The sequence below is a fragment of the Saccopteryx bilineata genome, chromosome 11 (genome assembly GCF_036850765.1).
Source record: "Saccopteryx bilineata isolate mSacBil1 chromosome 11, mSacBil1_pri_phased_curated, whole genome shotgun sequence".
Lineage (NCBI taxonomy): Eukaryota > Metazoa > Chordata > Mammalia > Chiroptera > Emballonuridae > Saccopteryx > Saccopteryx bilineata.
In genome coordinates, this window is record NC_089500.1 from 25,741,638 (window position 1) to 25,763,327 (window position 21,690).

The 21,690-nt window shown below is 38.1% G+C and overlaps 1 protein-coding gene across 1 annotated transcript in view; it reads left to right on the plus strand.

Annotated features, from left to right (window-relative positions):
• Positions 1 to 1,279: 1,279 nt before the first annotated feature.
• The window catches only part of RIT2 (Ras like without CAAX 2), a 355,142-nt gene continuing 334,731 nt past the window's right edge, over positions 1,280 to 21,690 (plus strand). Inside the window, exon 1 of the mRNA XM_066246856.1 lies at positions 1,280 to 1,511. Within this exon, the coding sequence (XP_066102953.1) occupies positions 1,403 to 1,511 (109 nt within the window). The 5' untranslated portion in view covers positions 1,280 to 1,402. The remainder of the gene's footprint in view (positions 1,512 to 21,690) is intronic.

Genomic DNA, 21,690 nt, shown 5'->3' on the forward strand with positions numbered 1-21,690 from the left:
TCACACAGCTAGTAAATGGCTGAGACCAGATTTTAATACAAGCCATCAGACTTCAGAGTCTGGGCTCTTGACTGTGACTGACTATCTGACACCTCTCCAAATTCCAGCAATATATTGAGCAACTACTCTGTGCAGAACACTTGGTTGTCCACTATAGTCATAAGGAACTGATTAAATATAGTTTCTTTCCTAGAGGATCTTGAAATCTTGATAGAAAAGCCTTTGTACATCAAACACTTGACTGTGTCTAATCATAATCCAATTCCACAATAAAAAAATAGACAATAAATATACAGAACATTCTTGTGATCTTGTTTGAAGGACAGGGTCTGACTATGACAATTAGGGATTATTGAAAGCATTCTAAGACCTTAATAGTTTAGAAGCTTTCCAGAGAAAAGCAGACCATAAAGCTTTAGGAATTCAGATAAGAGCTAGAAGTTCGGACATTTGAAAAATAATTGTCTATAATCTTTAATGCTACCATAATTTTCAATGTTTAAGTATCTCTTCCATGCTTGATAGTATCCTTGTGTTTTAGGTTGTTCCTAATAACCTAATGTAAACAAGGGTGATCCATGTTCAAACATGACAATGACCTAATTCAAATCCCCTTATATTAGAACTGCAACTGGCAGGTGTACCGACACAATTCCTGCTAGCCAGCTATTATTTTAACAATACTAAGGACCGGTCCGGAAGAGCCCTGAGTTACTATCTGTTTTTTCTTCTATATTGGTAGCAACTCTTTTTCCAGAATATGAACTATGGAAGAAGATGGTGATAAAAAGCAAAAAGATAAGCAACATACATTTTCTCAACCAACTCTGATTAGAAGAAAATAGTGTCTTTGAAGCTATAGCTACAGAAATCATCAGCCTATGAGTCGTAGAATCTCCTACTTATGTCTCAGATTCATTTCATTCTAGCAGTCCAGCCTGGAAGGTGGCCAAGTGTGTGCGCCTCTGACAACTGGGACCGTGCAGGGGACAGGAAGGAGAAAGGACAAGACAAACAGTGAGGACGGGAAATGGAGTAACAGAAGAGGGAAGGGGAAAAAGTGATAAAAACAGAGCAAGGCAGAGACACATAGAGAGAAAGAGAGAGAGAGAGAGGAGAGAGAGAAAGAGGAGAGAGAGAGAACAGCAGCAATAGTGGGAGAGTGAAAGTGAAGGATCAGAAGGGGGGGGTAGGTAAAAGCCAGGTTTTTATTGGAAGCAATTGAAGTGGTTGCTATGAGAACCGCTCAGAGCACAGGACCCACAGCCAGCCCGCCGCTGATGGTTCTTACCTCGTACTAAACCTTTCTTTTGACACAGTTTTAGAGTTGCTTAATATCTGAGCAAGCACCTGACACGGGCGACTTTTTCCTTCTTTATTCTCCTCCGGTCCCTCCGGTAAGATGGAGGTAGAAAGCGAAGCCAGCTGCTCCCCCAGCAGCGCGTCAGCATCAGGCGGGTCCAGAGAGTACAAGGTGGTAATGCTGGGAGCAGGGGGAGTTGGTAAAAGCGGTAAGTTTTAATACCAAATGCTGGGGAAGGAGGAACCTCTGTAGAGGCAACTGTACAGAGTTAAAAAAAAATAGTAACAATAATAATGCTGATGCTTCAGGGGCTAGCTAGCTGCAGCAGTTAAAACACCAAGTATCTGGCAGGATGTTTAGAAGTGTAAGCACTGTTAAGAGATGCTGATGAGTCAGGAAATTTGGGAGACAGCTAGTTATAATATATGAAACTTTAAGAGGATCTTTTCTTTTTCTTTTAATTTCCTGCTGGGTAATTTAAAAAAAAATCTTTATATGTCTTTTTTTAAAAAAAATAATAACATTTATAAAATAGTCATGGTATAAGAAAATGTGCTCTTGTTCTCAAAACATTTCTATGAAGTGCTGTGAATATTCAATGAAACACACATATGCAAGCACAGATACACATGCAGGATTCTCAATGCTGATTTTTGTGGTTGTTTCTTTGGTTAGGGGCTGCCTGTCTCCCTTTCCTTGTCTGTGATCTGACCTAGCATGTATGGGCTTTTAAGGGCAAGAGGAAAGTTGGTTTTTGAAAGTGGAATGGTATGCACTGTGGCACCTGTGCAGAGTGATGAAGTGGAATGTTGTGATTAACTGAATTAAAAGAGAAAACTACAAGAATAAAGAATATGGGATGTTAATGGAAGTAAAGTGTAGTAAATTGGTTATGATACATAAAAGAACAGAAGTTGTCAGAGGATGGGTTTCTTGAGAAGCTTAAAAGGCCAAATCTAACAAATGAAAGAAATAAATATGTAGTGTTGTTGTTTTTTTTTTTTTTTTTTTTTTTTTTTTTTTTTAATTTTTAATTTTTTTTTATTTATTCGTTTTTTTTAGAGAAGAGAGAGAGAGAGAAGGGGGGAGGAGCAGGAAGCATCAACTCCTATATGTGCCTTGACCGGGCAGGCCCAGGGTTTTGAACTGGCAACCTCAGCATTCCAGGTCGACGCTTTATCCACTGCGCCACCACAGGTCAGGCCTGTAGTGTTGTTTTGAGGCTGATTATGTGTTGGAAATCTTGGGGCCATGGATATCATTAGAATATAAACAGATAAACATAGCTTTTTATATAAATATTAAATATACCACGGGGATACATCTTTGGGGATGCCAAAAGGCAAAAGAAGTATTAGAATTAATATAGACAAAAAGTTTTTTAAAAATTCAGTAGTTTAGGGCTTGGCAAAAAGATTCAAAGTTGAGTTCAACATTATTGGTTTAGAATCCCTCATCAAATCAAAGAAAAATGCTGATGAGTAGTGGGTCCATAGGGACAAGAAAGGTGACCAATAAAGGAAGGGAAAAGAGAGTGCGACTTCAGAGGACAGCAAAGTAAAGAGGTGAAAAAAATAGCAAGAGACATAAAGTTGGACATGCCCCCCAATAAAATAATTACTATAAGAAGAAATGTAAATCTGGATGTGCTCAATTGCGTGTCAAAGTGAGAAAAGTTAGTCACCTACCCTAGGAAGGAAAGGTGAAGTGAAAAACTTCAAAACTATGTATGCATGAGGAATTAAGTTTTTTTTTTTCTTTTTTGAAAATATACAGTGATTTGAAGGGGAAAGAGTCAAAAAGGTGAGGATTAGGGAAGAAGGGAAGAAGGGAAAGAGGAAGGATAAAGAGAAAATAATTCCTATAAAATAAAACTATGCTTTGAAGAAACCTAGTCAGACAAAATGAAGGTGAAAGAAACAACGTGAGAATAAAATACCAAAAAAAAAAAAGGAAAAGATCTAAGGAAGAGGTTGGAGACTAATCAACGGGAATGTTACCAGCAACTTGGAGGCCAGAGAGATGCTGTAAGGGTCCCATAATATGGCCATGCATTCTTTGTCTACTGGCTTTTTATTTTCTTGTTTCATCAGGAGGTCAGGGGATGTGGGAAGAGAGTGACTAGGTTTTAGTCACTTATTCCATAGAAATGAAACTTGGAGAGAAGAGACGTTAGATAAGAGCATCCTTCAACAATGTACCTATCCTGGAGTTGGTATTATATCTTCTATTTTGACTTCTTTTATGTATTATTTGTACTGACTGGTCATTGGCATCTCTCCAATAACTAGAAATAATCGATGTATCAGAATGGTTAGCAGAGTGACCTGTTTTGCCTTCACCTCCACTTTGTACAAAAAAAAAAAAGCCAGAGCAAAACTTTTCTACTGTGATAAACAAGAGTAGCCAGATCACCTTGGAGATGGTTAAAAGTAGAAGAGAGTAAATAAGTTCAGTTGTACTGAGTTTAGAAACAGGATACTTAGCTGTTACTTTACGAGAGAATATAACTCATACTACAATTGCAGTCTTAAAAAATGCTGTCCTTAGGCCAAATGTTTGGAGTCAGAGTGACGGAATCACATCTCACTCTTGGGCTTTGTTCCTATGATTCAGCTGATGTTACCATATATCAATGTTCAAGCACTGATTCTCAGTATTAACCTTCTCTTGAAGGTTAAAATGTTTGCTTCCAAATGAACTGAAATATTTTTCTAAATTAAAAAGCCACTTTTTTGTGTTGCTGAGGATCTGGATCAATAGAAGTATAATGTACTGTCCTCCCCACGACTTCAGTGGCTTATGTGAAAGGATCATGCAAGTCAATTACAGTGGATTGTATGAAGGGATTTCAAGGGGAAGTCTGCTGTTCTGTAGAAATTAGAGAAGATATATCAATCTATCAAGTGTTTCCAATTCTGAGACAATTCCGAGTCAACCTTGAACATAAATGAAAAACTCAATTTACTGGGACCTTAACTTTTAAATGAACACAATTTTGAAGATTTTCTATGCTTACTGCAAAATTAGGGTATTTTTTTCTATCCATATTTTACTAAGACATACTTTGATGAGTAGGAAATTTTGAAAGGATTTACAGCTTTACTGAGCAGAAATTCCACAAAATTTAAAATGTATGTGCTGTATTTAAGACATTTCAAACCACAAGTAATTGATCAACAAGTTACTTATGTACTTACTATTTTATTTATTTATTTTTTTATTATATGTACTTACTATTTATGGGGCCTATACTAGTTACTCTAGAAAGGAAACAAGAATGATGTAAACATCTATAAAGCATCCACTATGGGCTACATGGTTTTCTTGTTTATATCCAGTAATCCCCTCAATCTGATTAGATGAGGGGATTTTACAGATGGAAAAACCAAGGCTCAAGGAAACAACTTGTGCCTGGTCATGGAGGTAACACTTTATAGAGTTTGGTGATGTTTGATGTAACTATATTACATTGTGTGTAACACACAATGGGCAGGAAGAGCAAAGAGTTCCACCACTCACTATTAAGAAGATAGGGCTGTTGGTATTGTATTCTCTACCTACTGAATGTTATATTGAGAAGAGAACTAAACCATCTAGACTAAAACTCTCATATGTATATATATGTATATATATATTTTAATCTTTAAATTAATATAATTAAATGTTATACATAGTGCTTATATTCTATAGTGCTTATATTCTATGGTACTTATATAAAAACATATTTATGCTGTATTTATGTCTGTATAATGGAACATTAGATCCAATATTGTCCAAGAATTCTGTAAGTGCTGAGAAAACAGGATAAACAAGAAATAGTCCCCACCCTATTTGAGAGATGGAGAAACTCAAGCCTTGAGACTTGAAGGACTAACCAAATTCTTACATTGGGTAGTGACAGAGTCACATCTAGAACATAATCCTCCTGACCCCCTGGAAGCTTTTCTTTCACCACACCCCAATGTTTATACAGGATAAACACTGATTATCCACTGAATGTTATGTAACTTGGACACCTTCTTAGCTTTCTATTTCTTTTTATTCTACTGCCTACCATCCCTTCCCCTCCTAAAAGAGAGAGAGAGAGAAAGAGAGGGAGAGAAATGGAGAGAAAATTAAAATCTCCCAGCTCTATTTTCACATCCGATTCCCTCAGTGCAGACACAAATTATTCAGGATATCTAATTCAATGCTGCTTAGGTTTTGTTTTCTAAAATATACTTTGCCTATTCTATTTTATAATTATATTTGAGGATACAATAATTTAAGGAGGCAAGTAGGTTATCCTTTCCCTATGTTCAGATGAGGTACCTGAGGTACAGAAATGTTAAGAAATTTGTCCAAGGGGACACAGAAAAAAAGTAAGGAACAACTAGATAAAGAACTCAAGTTTTCTAATTCTAAATTTTTTTCATCAAATTTCATGAGAAAAGTATACAAATATCAAGTGGAATCTACGTGTTTTTTTTTCCAGTCCCTAGGGTACACCTTGGAATTATTAGCTTGGTGAAATGTTTTGCAATATTTTGTCAAGTGTGAAACTAGTATGAAATATGCAAGTCATTGGGAAGGAAGAGGGTGATATTCTTTATTTCTGACTGTGATTCCAGACATGGCCCCTGCCTTCCTGGAGTGCACCGTCTCATAGTGGAAAATATAATGTATACTACAAAATGATGTTTATGTTAAGCCTCTGACATAGGAGATATGGAAGCTCAGGGTATGGGGTGGATGAATATGCATGTAAAAGTTATGAAGGAATCCCAGCAAAGATGATATTTGAATTGTGTACTGAAGGATAGTTAGGATTTCTTTTTTTTTTTTAGTGCTATATTTTTTATTTATTCATTTTTTAGAGAGGAGAGAGAGGGGGAGAGAGAGAGACAGAGAGGGAGAGAGAGGAGAGAGAGACAGAGAGAGAGAGAGAGAAGGGGGAGGAGCTGGAATCATCAACTCCCATATGTGCCTTGACCAGGCAAGCCCAGGGTTTCGAACCGGCGACCTCAGCATTTCCAGGTCGACGCTGTATCCACTGCGCCACCACAGGTCAGGCCAATAATTAGGATTTCTTGAGATTGAGAAGGAAAGTATAGGGAGATCTGGGGTTGGAGAATAAGAGGATTTACTGGGCACAGAGCATGCAAAAGCACAAATGAATATGGGGCTTATAACTTTTTATAACTTGACACTGGATAACTTAGAATCTTTAGGGATATCTCTTCCAACTTAAAAATCATAGAAATCTCTTTGATATTTGCTAAAACATATCTTGGGAAACTGTAAAAAGTAAAACAGAACAAATAAGCTAAAAACAATAAGTGTTAGGGAACTCAGAATTTATTAGAATGCATCCATTGTAAATTTTTTGATAAAGGGAATGGTCATTTGTAGAATAAGCAATCATACTTTGCCCCATATCCGTCTGCAATTTGTCTCTTTTATACATTCAGAGTTTTATGTCTCAGGAATTTATAAAACAAAAGCAATAACTGTATTTTCTGAGGTAAAGAGAAGGCAACACACACCAATTTCTTCAACTGCCATGAATTGATATAAAAAGGGTAGAAAATCAAGCCTTTATGTGATAAATTAAATCAAGGCAAACAACCAAGTGCATCATTCATGTCTTTGAGGCTCTGTGTTTATCTAATTAGCAGAACTCTGGATCTGACAATGCTGAACAATTTTCACATCATGACTCTGCGTTATCTGACCCCTCTGAATTGCAAAGGCAAAAGAAGAAAAACAAACAAGGGGAAAAAAATGATTTCAGGACTTGCGTGGTGGTGCAGCTCTGCCTTCACCCTTAATTGCCATCACCCTAATTACACTGCAGATCTTCACTCATCACAATGCTGTCAGGAAAAATTAGCCAAGAGGCTCAAATAAGGCTCAGTGGCAAAGTAAATTGATATCTACTCGCTCGAGTAATGATTGAAAGTGTTCTTCAGGTAAAAAGTGTTGATCGACAATATTTCCAAGATTATACACACTTTATATATTTTGCATTGATTAAAAAATGAGTTGGTACAGCTCTGTGTTTTCAGCAGAGAAAGAGATTAGAAATGAATAACATTGTCCTGGTCCCTGAACTACCCATATGCTGCTGGGCTGCTGACATTTACGCATGCACTCTGGTGTCCCAGTGACCAATGGTCTGTCACATTCTTCTGGTCCCCTTTTATACCTCACCTTGCTCTTGGGAGGTAGAATTAGTGTCTCCAATTTACTGATAAGAAAACTGAGTCCCATGGGAAAAATTGACATAGATTTACTCAATGGTGAACCTGTGATATCTATATGTGTGTTTAAGTTCAATGCTTATACTATTTTTATTTTCCCACACTGAGCGTTTTTGCGTCATTTCTTGAGACCAGGTACAATGAATCTGAATCTTCACAGATGTATTTTGGACATCAAACAAAAATCACTTATACCAAAATACTGGACAGATTTTTATGTTCTACACAAACAACCCTTATTAGATGGGACGGGGGGGGGGGATGGAAGTTCTGACCAGACTTTCAACATGTAGGCACCAAAGATATATTTCATTCTAGTCCATTCAGAAATAGGAAGCTCAATCCGTACAGACGAAATGAGAATCCTTTCAATCTAAGAGAGGGATCAGATAACTCACTAATGATAAGAAATTATTAAAACTGGGATCATGCTAATAAAGAATGTAAACAAGGTGCTGAATAAATCAGTTGAGTTGTTGAAATTTATCAGATGCTGATCTATTACAGGGAGAATATTTTCTATCTATTATTTTATGTACACATACACAACCATGCACACACATTAAAGCTGACTCCTGAAAAACACAGCTTTGAACTGCACAGATTCACTTACATGTGGATTTTAAAAAAAAACACACAAATATCAACATATCTTTCTTACGATTTTCTTGATAACATTTTTTGAATTTTTTAGTTGTAGTTGGCATTCAATATTATCGTCGTTTCAGAAGTATTGCATAGTGGTTAGACAATTATATAATTTACAGAGTGATCCTCCAAGAAGTCTAGTACCCCTTGATCTTAAAAACATTTCCCTTTTTCTAGCTTACTTTACTGTAAGAATGCAGTATATAATACATGTAACAAAATGTGTTAATCAACTGTTTATGTTATCAGTAAGTTTTCTGGATAATAATAGGCTATTAGTGGTTAAATTTTTGAGGAATTAAAAGTTACATGTAGATTTTCAACTAAGGGGTTAGGGGGAACAGTGCCTAAATCCTTGTCTTGTCCAAGAGTTGTGTGTGTGTGTGTGTGTGTGTGTGTGTGTGTGTGTGTGAAAAATACCTTTGCTATCCATTCATTAGTAAGAATAGAGGATGTGTGTGCATGTATGCTTAGACCTGTGAAAGGATCTGAACTATTACCAAGAATTAGATACAACCCCACCCTGACCAGTGAGTTAAAAAGGATGCTAAACAGAGGATTTTAATTCAATGAGTTAGGTACAAAGACAAAGATGTAGGCCCTGGCCGGTTGGCTCAGTGGTAGAGCGTCGGCCTGGCGTGCAGGGGACCCGGGTTCGATTCCCAGCCAGGGCACATAGGAGAAGCGCCCATTTGCTTCTCCACCCCCCTCTTCTTCCTCTCTGTCTCTCTCTTCCCCTCCCGCAGCCAAGGCTCCATTGGAGCAAAAGATGGCCCGGGCGCTGGGGATGGCTCCTTGGCCTCTGCCCCAGGTGCTGGAGTGGCTCTGGTCATGGCAGAGCGACACCCCGGAGGGGCAGAGCATCGCCCCCTGGTGGGCAGAGCCCCCTGGTAGGCGTGCCGGGTGGATCCCGGTCGGGTGCATGCGGGAGTCTGTCTGACTGTCTCTCCCTGTTTCCAGCTTTAAAAAAGAAAAAAAAAAAAAAAGATGTACACGTGGTGTTTTGAAGGCAATGCAAACTGTTGTCAGTAAGTTTGAGTGACTAACATAGGTTGCTTGGCTGCTCAGCTGTAGCATTGGAACCAGATGCCTCCTGGCTTATGTGTTCAAAAATTGTTTTCCCCATTAGACCATGCTGCCTCCCATTAACCAGCATAAAATCTCCTTCTCCTAACTGGAGGTAGGTTGTTGATGATGACTGTTTTGAGTGTATGTGTCTTTGCTGTGTGGTGGAATTCTGACTAAATACACTGCTGAATGACACTCCTCTGCACTGCTTACAAGCATGCAGGAAAGTCTTTTATTGCTGAATTTGGCTTTTCTTTCTTTTTTTTTTTTTTTTGCAAAGCCCAACAATGATCTCAACTGCGTCACTCTGGCTCTGCTCATAAATGTCAGCTCTCTGATGACCGTCACCAAATAATGCCATCTGCTCTTCTGGTTCCCCAGCAGGCACTAGCTCAGTGTCATCACTGGCAACTGTGCCAGCTCATCCCTTCTGCCCTTTCTGCCTGTCATCACCCTGCTCCGGCTAACACCACAGCACCAGCATTGGAACCTGACCTGTCCTCATCTCCACACTCACAGGCACCTGCATTCTCCCACTGCCAAGTGCATGGGAGGCTTAGCAGTATGTACCAGGCTCTCCCTGGAGTATGTGTGCAGGATGGGCAATGTTGAAGGATGCTGGAGTATACTGAGGAGGCTAGCCTCTGGGGATGTTGTTTTGAGAGGGGAGCCAGAGTCCACACAAGGTTTGGAATCCCAGGGGGAAAACCTTTCATTCAACTGGAATGAGATTGTAGAGAACAGTTGTGGTCTCAAAATGGAATACCAGACACAGACTTTTAACTAGTTGGATATGTTGTGGTGAAATGGATGCTCTTGTACAGTAGACTGCTTGTACCAGGCAGGCATTGTTTGTGGAGTTGCTTATTGAATGGATGAGAAAACCTTGGTTTCTCACTCCACAGTTTCTCTTAAACTTACTTTAAAATGAGAAGCAAGCATGTCAGTGTATGTTTTTGCTTAAATCTGTGAACACTCATGGGAGGAATGATTCTTATTTTGTCTAAACTCTATTTTTTCAATTCCTTTCCCCAATGAAGAACAAATAAGCGCCCACCTTTTGGAGTTTTACATATGCCAAACCTTGTTCTAAGTGCTTATGTACATCATTTCATTGACTCCTCCCAGACACTGCAGTGTAGCCATGAGGATTATTGCAATTTACAGGTGAGAAAAGTGAGGCTGAAAGAGGCTGAGTGATTTGTTCAGGAACCTGGAACCTGTTGTATCTGTGCAGGTCTTAGCCACCTCCAGGTTTCAAGCTCTTGACCACTGTCCACTATGGAACCACCATCCCATGTTCTTGAGCTACCCATGATCTGCAGGGTGTGACCTCAGCATATGAAATGTGGCAGAACAATGTGAACTGGAGGTTTGAGCCTCCTAGGAAATCCAGATCTGTGTTTCTTCATCTGTAAAGTAGGGATAACAACAATAACTACTGCAATGGTGCACACGCGTAGACGTTTATACCAAAACCTAGCAAGTAGAAAATGTTGAATGATGCTTGTAACATGAATGGATAACATTTTTAATTGTCTTTAACAGCATTAGACTTTGAACAGGTCACTCAAACTCTTGGAGTTTCCATATTTCTTATCCTAAAAATGGCATTAATCAAAATTACCTGAAAATTTGCTGGGTAGATAAAATTAGAAATACTATATAAAGATGTGCATTACAGTACTCAAGATATTACATCCTCATTAAGTCTATTACTCTTTCCTCTCTCCCTCCCTCCCTCCCTCCCTCCCTCCCTCCCTCCCTCCCTCCCTCCTTCCCTCCCATTTTTTCCTCTCTTCTGTCCTTCCTCTCTTCTTTCTTTTTTTCCTTCCCTCCTTCCCCCCTCCTCTCTTCCACACCTCCACCTAAGGTAGTTTACCTCAGTAAGTTAGGGTGGTGGTGGTGACAGCAAATCTTTCAGGTGAGTTCTAGGAAAATGTGGTTTGCATTAAATAATGTAAATGTGTCATTGTATACCCATCTGCTCTATGTCTATTCTTGCTTTGTATCTTTATATTGATTAGTTTCAGCTTTAGGCTCCCGAGTGGTAATTTTAATGACAACAATAATGGTGGCTTGCTCATTACTCTAATAAACAATTCTTTTATTCTTTCTAATATCTCCATCTTACACACACACACACACACACACACACACACACACACCAGTGTCTGCTAGAGAAAGGATTAGGAACAACTGCCTGACCTTGCTACAGTAAATACAAAGCGTCTGTGTAGAGGAGTTACAGTTTATAACAGAGCATTCTTGTGCTTGAATCAGGACTAAAATGAGTTTCTCTAATATGTGTTATTGTAATAAATTTTGAATAATTAGATGTTTCCTTTGTTCTCCACTGTAGCAATGTTGCTACATTTAAATAGCAAGAGTCATATTTAATAGTTGCAAAAAAAGAATAATAAGCAACACTCAAAATTACAAGGGCATCTCTGTTATTTGAAATAGTAAAGACTAACTAATTGGTCCCCTCCTGCCATCTTTTAACTGCCTCATCCCATCACTTTCTGTGGTCTGTACCACCGTCAGGTCAGTTGTTCTGAGGTTCCATTTTGCTTCTTTCTTTTCCTGCTTGATGTCTTTAGTGACTTGCCCATTACCTGCAGGCTGACATCTAAAGCTCACAGGACTCCTGATGTTTGAGACATGTGGGTCTGTCAAATGGTCATCAGGGAGGTAGGTACCCCACGTCTAGTCAAACAGGAAGACCTGTTGTGTTGGATGGCACAGAGGAGTCAAGCCAGAGAGGGAAGAAATTTCTGAGCCAAGGAGGGTCAGTAAGGAGTTGAAGTAGAAAGTCAAGAACACCTTGGCAATGGAGCCAGATGACGTATCAGTGGGAAGATTCAGAACTGAAGTGTCAAAGGCTGAGATGCTGCAGAAATGTTATTTAAATGGACCCTGGTATAATATGATTTGTTGGACTGTATCTGTCTTAGTCTTTCTGTGCCTCTGTATCTTCACCTCCCTAAGTGTGAGCTATGCTATGATCTCAGAAGACCCATTACTATCCTAACTCTCTGTCCTCTAGGCAAATTATTCTTCTTTTTGTCCCCTCAAATTCTTGAGACTTCTTCCCTATAATAGTCATATAATTATTCTAACATAAGCTCTCACCTCCTTTCTCTCAATTTATCTAGTTTTATCTGTCTTCCCAGATTCTGCACAAGTATTTCCTGCTCTTTAATATCTTTCCAGTCTGCTTCAGCCTAACATTTCTCCCTACACTTAAAATTCTTTCTGGCTATTATCCATTTTGTAGCTACTCAGAGCTGTATGGTTTCTTCTAGCATCTGGTTTGTGGTCTGAAAACGTTATTTAAATCTTGTGTTTTTATGTAACTTGCTATCTTTTTATATTTTATCTCTCCATCCTGATTGCAAAGTTCTGTAAGGTAGGAAATAGATCTTATATTGTCTTTTCTCTCCCCTGAAATGTATGGTAGTAAATTCTCAAAAAATATTTATAAATTTAATTATCCTCTTTCATTTTTTTAGAAAATGCAGAGAGTAAGATACCCCACACATGTAGTGAAATACAACTAAGCAATACTCTAAATTTTTATGATACAAAGAGCCATAAATCTAGAGAAAGGAATGAGCACAAATAGAAATGTAGAAGATATGTGAGTTTTGTAGGGTAGGTCATGGCTTGGGAGGAACCTAGACTCATGACAGCATAAATGGTCTTTGGTGACAATGAATATGAAGATGAGTAAACCCACTCAGTGTTTAAAATGCTCATTAACACAATGAGGCCAAAATAATATTGTGGATCAAAACTTGTCGGATAGACAAGAACAAGTAAGAGGTAAATGCCTTTTTAAAAGAAGTGATCAATGCTGGCAAATACTGTTGAATCAGAAGTAAAGCAAATTTCTTGAAAGCCAAAGGACTGGGACAGCTGGCAGCCAAATACATATGAGACACTGGAAGTAACTCATGTTTTATTTTCCAAACCATTTTCCATTGAACCCTGGGGTCAGGGGAAGAAACAGTTTCTGAAATGTTCTGGGAAAACCTTAGTAAATAAGCTCTTAAAACTTTGTTACCTTTTTTTTCCCTTAGCTCAACATGATTATTAATACCTGAAAGAAAATTATTTCTTGGTTAACACAGAGAAAACCCGAGTTACTATGTGATTGTTACTCTGAATTTTGAAACATCTGTGGATTTCCATATATTTCTGCTGTGAGAGTGAAAATCAACCAGGGTCATGATTTCATTTTGACAACCTATATTCTAAAATGAAGGGGTGGACATGGAGAATATCATGCTAAGTGAAATAAACCAGTCAGAGAAAAACAAGTATCATATGACCTCACTTACATGTGTACTCTGGAGCAAAAACTGACAAATGGCATAGAAACAGAGGGGCATGGACACATGGAACAGACTGACAGTTGTCAGAGAGGAGGGTTTGGGGAGATGGATGAAAGAAGATGAAGGGATTATCCAAAAACATATACATAACACACAGACACAGATAACAGTGTGGTGATAGCCAGAGAGAAAGAGGGGTGGGGGTTGGTGGAGGTGGGCAAAAGTGGGATAAATGGGGATGTAGAGAGACTTTGCTTTGAGAAATGGGCGTATGATGCAGTGTGCAGATGATGTTTTTTGTTGGATTGTACACTTGAAACCTGTATGGTTTTGTGATCCAATGTCACCCCAATAAATTCAACTAAAATTGAATTAAGTTAAATTCAATGAAGGAAAAGATGAAACCCAGAGAATAGCAGACAGTCACAGAACCAGTTGTAATCAGAGCATCACACGTTCCTCCTGATTTCAGGAAGTTCTAAGATCAAGAAAACAATATCCATTCTATAGGTAAAATTATTGCTGCTATGAAAAAAAGCAAATGACTTTCTTTGTTAGTGTTAAGAGCTTTTTCTCTCTATTTTTTCTCCTTTTTTGCTTAACTATTCACTTATATCTACTTGCCTGGTTATAATGAAAGAATTTAAGCAATCTCATATCAGTCCGCACAATCTCTTTAAGCTTGTTTCACAAAAGATTTTAATACTTCTCTTTCCTTAAAAAAATGTTTCTCCCACCTCCTCCACCACAGCGAAATAAACAGAAAACATTTTTACGTAGACTCCTCTGCTGCAAGAAGCACACAAGCTATCTGCCTTTCTGAGCTTATTTGCCTCTCCCTTGAGTGTAATCCTGAGACAGCCAAGCATGTTTGAAGATGAATAGACATGCATTGAAATTCAGTTCCCCACTCGGTAGGCAAGTAAGTGACTTTGCTGTTTATTCCTCTTCTTTTGATCTCTTGATGTTGGAGGACCCAGGGCTCATTCCTTGGACCACAGCTAATCTTTAATTTCCTAGGTTATTTCATCTAGCACCCTGGATAGATTTATGTGTCTTTATATCATTAGTTTAAATTAAATTGAATTAATATCCAGATAGAAACCTTAAGGAGACAGCAAGCACTAAAATGGCCAAAATTAAAGAGACTAATAATACCAGATCTGAATTGCAATCACCAGTTTATATGGAAAATGATTTAGGACTATGTATTATGTTGGAGAATAGCATAAGTTGACCATATGGTCTAACAATTCTACCACTAGCTACACATTCCCAACAGAATTCACATATGTGTGGGACAAGAGGCATGGCCAGCATCTTCCAGGCAGCATTATTCCTAAAGGCCCCAGATTAAAACTGTAAATATTCATCAGTATAAGATTGAATGACTCAATTTTGTTAAAATCTTACATATACATTATATTATATGTTTCTATGTTGTATATAAATGGTAGAAATAACCATAAAATATGGAATATTAGTCACCTGTTGAGGGAGGTGGGAGGAAGTGGTTGGGCTGCATGGGGGTCCCACAGTTCAGTTCTTCTCATTTTAGTACTGATGTTTGTAGCATGAGTGGTTACTTTTTGTGATAAACCATAGAATTGTTAAGTTTTCCATTGTGCATCTTCTTAAAGTTTGATACATTGCACAAAAGGAATGACTTACAAAATTTTACAACATTTTATCGTCTGTCCAGACTTCCTGCCTGAACTCCCATCACGCAGTCAACTCTCTACTTGACATCTTCATGTAAATTGCTAATAACAGAAATGAAAAGTATACAAAACTAAACTACGGGTCTTCTTCCCAAACTTGTTTCTCCCACCGCCTCCCTCTTATCAGTGGATGGCAGCTCCATCCTTATAGTTGTTCAGGCCCCAAACATTGGCCTGATCATTTGCTCCTCTCCTTCTATTTCCATGTTCAATTCATAAGTAAATCTTTATGTTTGATATCCATCCAGAGTGGTCCTTTTTTCAAATTTTACCTGTTACTACCATGGTTCCAGTTCCCATCCTCTTTTCCTTGTTTCAGCTGGACTGTCCTGCCTGTTCCCCATGCTTCTACCGTGGTCTCCTACAATTTACATTCAACACGTCAGCCAGTGGGGTCCGTTTAAACTAAAATTCGGATTTTGTCATTCCTGTGCTTAAAGCCCTACCTCAGACCCTGTTCCCCTCCCAGTGCTCTTGATGGCCGGCTGCTTCTCTCATCCTGCTCTCCTCCCACTCGCTCTCTCTGCTACAGCAACACCAGTTTCCTTGTTATTCCTAAAATATGCCAGCCAGTCTCCTCTCTAAAAAAATGAATAAATAAAAATTTAAAAAAATATATTAAAAGGCCTGACCTGTGGTGGCACAGTGGATAAAGCGTCGACTTAGAAATGCTGAGGTCGCCGGTTCAAAACCCTGGGCTTGCCTGGTCAAGGCACATATGGGAGTTGATGCTTTTACCTCTTCCTCCCCCCCCTTCTCTCTCTGTCTCTCCTATCTCTCCCTGTCTCTCCCTCTCCTCTCTAAAAAAAATGAATAAATAAAAATTAAAAAATATATTAAAATATGCCAGACAGGCACGTTCTTCTCTTAGGGACTTTGTTCTAGTGTTTCCTTCTTCCTGGAACACTTTTCTCCAGATATGTGCAAGGCTGATTCTGTCTCTTTCAAGCATTGCTCTATTATTATCTCAATGAGAATTTCCTAACCAGTCTATTTTATTGAAAACCCTCACTTTCTTACACACTTTTCTCCGTTCCACATTTCTTCTTCACATAGCACCCATTACTTTCTAATGTAATAACGTATTCTGTTACTGGTTATCGTTGGTTTTCCAGATACAGAATGTCTGTTTTGTACTTCTGACTTTCCAGCACCTACATGAAATAGTTATCTGATCTGGTGAATCTCAGTGTCTTCATCTCTCAGGTATGGATAATGATGCCCCTTTTGCCAGGAGGTCTTACATTTCAAAGTAGTAGCAATGGAGATTTGACATGATTAGATTCTGAATACATTTTGAAAGAAATGTTGAAAGACATAATGATGGATAGGACAGTGTTGGCCCCACCAATTAGAAGGGTGGTTTTTTCCATCAACTGAAATGCGGTTGTTATAGGTAAAGTTCTTGGTGCTGAAAAACCCCACAAGTTTATCCTTTCAATTTTATGTAGCAAAAGAGATTGTACATAGCTCTTGCCATTGTGAAGAGATAAAATATAAACACATTTTATGATCACTGAATGTTTATATTTCAGTTGCATTCAAGGCCTTTCAAACAGAATTTTTCAAAATAGAACTGTAGGCCTGATAGAAAGATTAAATGTATTAATCCCAATAAATCAGTATCATACATATAGTAGGTGTTTGATGATTAAAATTATTCTCATGTCTGATAATAAAAAGGCTGACACTTGAGATGAGTAGGAAAGAAAAGCATTAATAGGTATATGATAAAAAAATCAAACTTACATTTGCACATTCTAATGGAAAGAGAGGAAATGAATGCTTATTTATAGATCATAGTAATCTTAGAAATGTCTGTTTAGAATGTTTTAAATCAAGCCATTCACTTACTTAGTATGCAGTGTAAATGTATTGAGTGCTTGCCTCCCAGCCACTGTTCTGGTACTGGACATATAGCATTGAATTAGCTCCCGCACCCACCTTTATAAAACTATGGCATAATGGTAAAGAGAGACACCCAGGTGGGAAACTACAAGTACTAAAGCTTTAAAGCTGGTCTTGTTAGTGTGCACATCCCTGCTTGTCTTTCCCTTGCCTTATGTGATGGACCTAGAACCAAGATTGAAACCATAGAACTTCATCCCCTCCTTTTCAAATTTGATCCTCTCCTGTCCCAGTCATGTATGTGCCAAGAGCATGAAGGTATTCCTCATGTGCACAGCCCAGAAGTCACCTTCCTGTTTCTCTATTTCATCCAAAATACCCACAGGACTCTTCACTCAGCCGAAGCTGGATTTGTTTCCTATAGAGAGTGTTAAAGAGAGTGATTTTAAGAGCCTACTACCTGCATTCAAATCCTGATTTATTTGCTTAGTAATGGTGTGATCTTGAGCACATGACTCAGCATCTCTGAATCTCAGTTTTCTTCTCTGGTAATGGGATGGACTAGCAATGAAGTAGTGAACAGCTTTCTGATAAAGTAAGAAGAACAAAGTGTTTAGAACAGTACCTGGCATTTTGATGTAAGTGGTAGCCACTATTGTTAATGTTGCCACTATTATTTTTGTTATTTCTATGTTTTTCCAAGAACACAATTCAGTGTTATTCAGGCTGAAGACTATTCTTTCTACATTTTGTCCAATGCTGAGATAACTTTCCTTTTTCTTTACTCCCAGGAAAGTATTTCTCATATACTTTCCTGTAAAAACTGTTACTTGGAGTTTAGGGTTAAAAAAAATGTTCATGCAAGCTCTAGCAAATGCACTACAGTGAGGGGGATGCTCTTGTTAACTGCTTTCTAGGGAAGAGGTGGTTTCTAATTTCCAAGCCTCCAATCCTTCCCAGAAAGGAAAAGATATGTTTGTGCACTTCTTGAAAACTCTGTTTGGCAGTAAAGTGTCACTACCTGGAATCATTCTAGAGATTTAAAGAAGACCTTCTAATACCTTTTCCAACATTGCAGACTTCTATATTTTTGTTGTTTTTGTTATGTGAAAAATGTCATGCACAATTAGATTTTGAATCAAGCAAACTCAAAGGAGAATTAGGGAAGCCAGGATAGCTTCCATAGTTGGTTCGATTTGAGATGATCACGGAAGGTCACACCTTCTACGTCACTTTGGGTAGTGCTCCATCACTCCTGGCGTGGGCAATTATTTTTAATTTTCAAATTTTATAACTAGCACTTGAGCTAAACCAGCTAATCCTGATCTAACTAGTAAGGTCCTCTATTTCTACCTTATTGATTAATCATCAGTTGGAGTTTTTAATATCAATTTGTTTAATTTGCTGATATTAAAAATACTTCCTTCACTCCTGAAAGTGATAAATGGTCTTCCAAAAGACAGGACTTTGGTTTTGATTTATGTAATATTGAGTTCACTGCAGTCTGGCTGGAAGCCTGCCATTGGAGATCTTTGTAATAAAGAGCCCTGTAAGGGACGCTTTGTAGGTCTTTATGAACTTCCCTACTGCCTAGTGGATACACTGTTTTTGTTTTGTTTTGCTGTGTGTGTGTGTGTGTGTGTGTTTTAATTTGGACTTCTCTATAGATTCTTCAGCACCAGCTTCCAAAATGACTCCTCTAATTAGAACTACTGTCTCTTTGTACAATGCTTTCCTTTGGCCAGTGGTATCTACTGTCTCCCAAACAAACCTTATACATCCCTAACTTTTGCATAAGTAGTCTTATTCAATGACCTATCAGTTCCATTGACCTCCTAAAATTTTCTCTGCATATTTAAATTACATTTATTCTTTAAGAACCACAAGGTAAGCATAGATACCCAAAGTAATTTATTCTTCCTCTCAATCTTTCTAGCTTCTATCGTACTATTTGTTTTTATTTACATATTGAAATTTATTTGTATATGTCCTACCTCTTCACTCTAATATAAACTCTGTTAAGTTAAAGTCTAGTTTTATATACTCTATGCGAGTGGTAGTCAACCTGGTCCCTATCGCCCACTAGTGGGCGTTTCAGCTTTCATGGTGGGTGGTAGTGGAGCAACCAAACTATAAATAAAAAGATAGATTTAACTATAGTAAGTTGTTTTATAAAAATTTATTCTGCCAAACAATGAAAATCTGACATAAAGTACCTGGCAAGTAATTATTATATGCTTTAACTTGCTGTAACTCTGCTTTATAAATTTTATAAAGTAAAGTTACTTCCCTACTTTATAAATCACCATTACTGTGGAACCAGTGGGCAGTTAGAAAATTTTACTACTAACAGAGATACAGAAGTGGGTGGTAGGTATAAAAAGGTTGACTATGCCTGCTCTATGCCAATAGTTCTCAAAGTATGATCCTGGATCCTAGCTGCTGCAGCATCTAGGTACTTGTTAGAAATGAAAATTCTCAGGCCCACCATGGATGTATGGAATCAAATGCTCTGAATTTGGGGCCAGCAGTTTGTATTTTAAAAGCTGTTTCAGTATTATTGGTATAAGTGCAGGTGTGAGAACCAAACTAGTCCTCAAATTTAAATAGATATTAAATCACCTGAGAGAGTTTTTTAAATTCTGAAACCTGGGTATCATCCCCAGAGATTTGGATTGTACTGAGGGGTGGGGGTGGGGGCCTAAGCACTGAGATATTTTCAAAGTTCTCCTATGATTATATCGTGCAGCAATATTTGAAAGTTGCTACTCTGTACCACACTGCTTTATTTCTCTCCCATTTTAGTCAGGGCTAAGCATATATTAGATATTCACATATTTGTTAGTTAAAATGAGTTTCTTCTGATTCTGACAAGAGCTAAAACCCTTTGGATAGGAACAAAGACACATCTCTTCCTGAACATGACACTGATTTGGGAACTGTTTCTCCATTTCTTTTCATTCCTCTATTACCTTCCTTTCTCAGGCCATTAGATTTCATCTTTAGCATCACACTTTCCAAAGAATTCCAAACTTAACATGAAATATACTTATTTAAGCAATTGTGATAAAATATTTTGTGAATTATGTTAAGTAATTTCACTGGGATATTTTTTAAAACTAGTTTTTAGGCCCTGGCTGGGTTGCTCAGTGGATAGAGCGTCATCCCAGTGTGTTGAGGTTGTGGGTTTGATCCCGTTAGGGCACATAGGAGAAGTGATCAATGAGTATACAACTAAATGGAACAACTAAGTGGAACAATGAATTGATGCTTCTCTTTTTTCTCCCTTCCTCTCTCTCTCTCAAATCAATAGAAAAATTAAAATAAAAAAATTTAGTATGGGCCATGGCCAGTTGGTTCAGTAGTAGAGTATTGGCCAGCGTATGGATGTTTCGGGTTTGATTTCTGGCCAGGGCACACAGGAGAAGCGCCAGACTGCGTCTCCAGATCTCTCTCTTCCCCTTCTACAGCCAGGGCTCCATTGGAGCAAAAAGTTGGCCCAGGTGCTGAGGATGGCTCCATGGCCTCTGCCTCAGGCACTAGAATGGCTCTGGTTGCAATGGAGCAGTGCCCCAGATGAGCAGAGCATCGCCCCCTGGTGGGCTTGCCAGCTGGATCCCAGTCAGGAGCATATAGAAGTCTGTCTCTCTGCTTCCCCGCTTCTCACTCCAGAAAAAAAAAATTAATATGAAATATTTGATATATATAAAAGAATATATATAATCTGGGAGTCAAGAATATTAATAAAACAAATAACTTTGCACTCCACCACTCAACTGAATGGGAATTTTAGTGGTTTTATTAAATATCTTTAATCACCAGAAAAACTAACATGATTTTCAAACCACTTTAAATTTTATTATAGGCTAGGAAAAGAAAGATATAAAGGCAAGACTCTCTTTCAGTCATCAAAACATAAGACGTTCAAAACCTGTTTCCATGCTAGCATGTATTTGAGGCATGGAAATATAAATATATATTGTCACTTGAACAGGACTTTGATATGTTATGAAATAACCCACACAATCCTTCTGTGATATTGTGAACATGCTTTGCTCTTTTTGAAAATGTGGACTCATTTTGGATTTCGGGAGCCTGTCGCCTTTCTGAATCTCCAGGTACGGTGGTAATAGCCTGACATGGGAGAACGTGGTACCTGGCTCAGTTCTACGAATTACTAACAAATAGACCATGGAAATTCAAATAAACCAAATTGTACAGTTTCACTCAATTTATGTATTTGTTTTGCTGATGTTGATATGTACTATCTTCATTAGGAGATGTTCTTTCTTAAACGTTCTAACAGAGCCTAAGCAAACAAATGTTGACAAGTTAGTGTTTATATTCACTCCTATATCCCTCTCCTTATATCTTTTACTCCAACGTGCAATATTTTTCTTGCTCTGGCTGTTTCATTTTTTGAACATATATTGTATAATAGACTTTTTCTGATTAACAGTAACTCTGCAATGTTTTAATTTGTGTGAATGTCAGTGTTGTTGTTTATGATTCTTCAC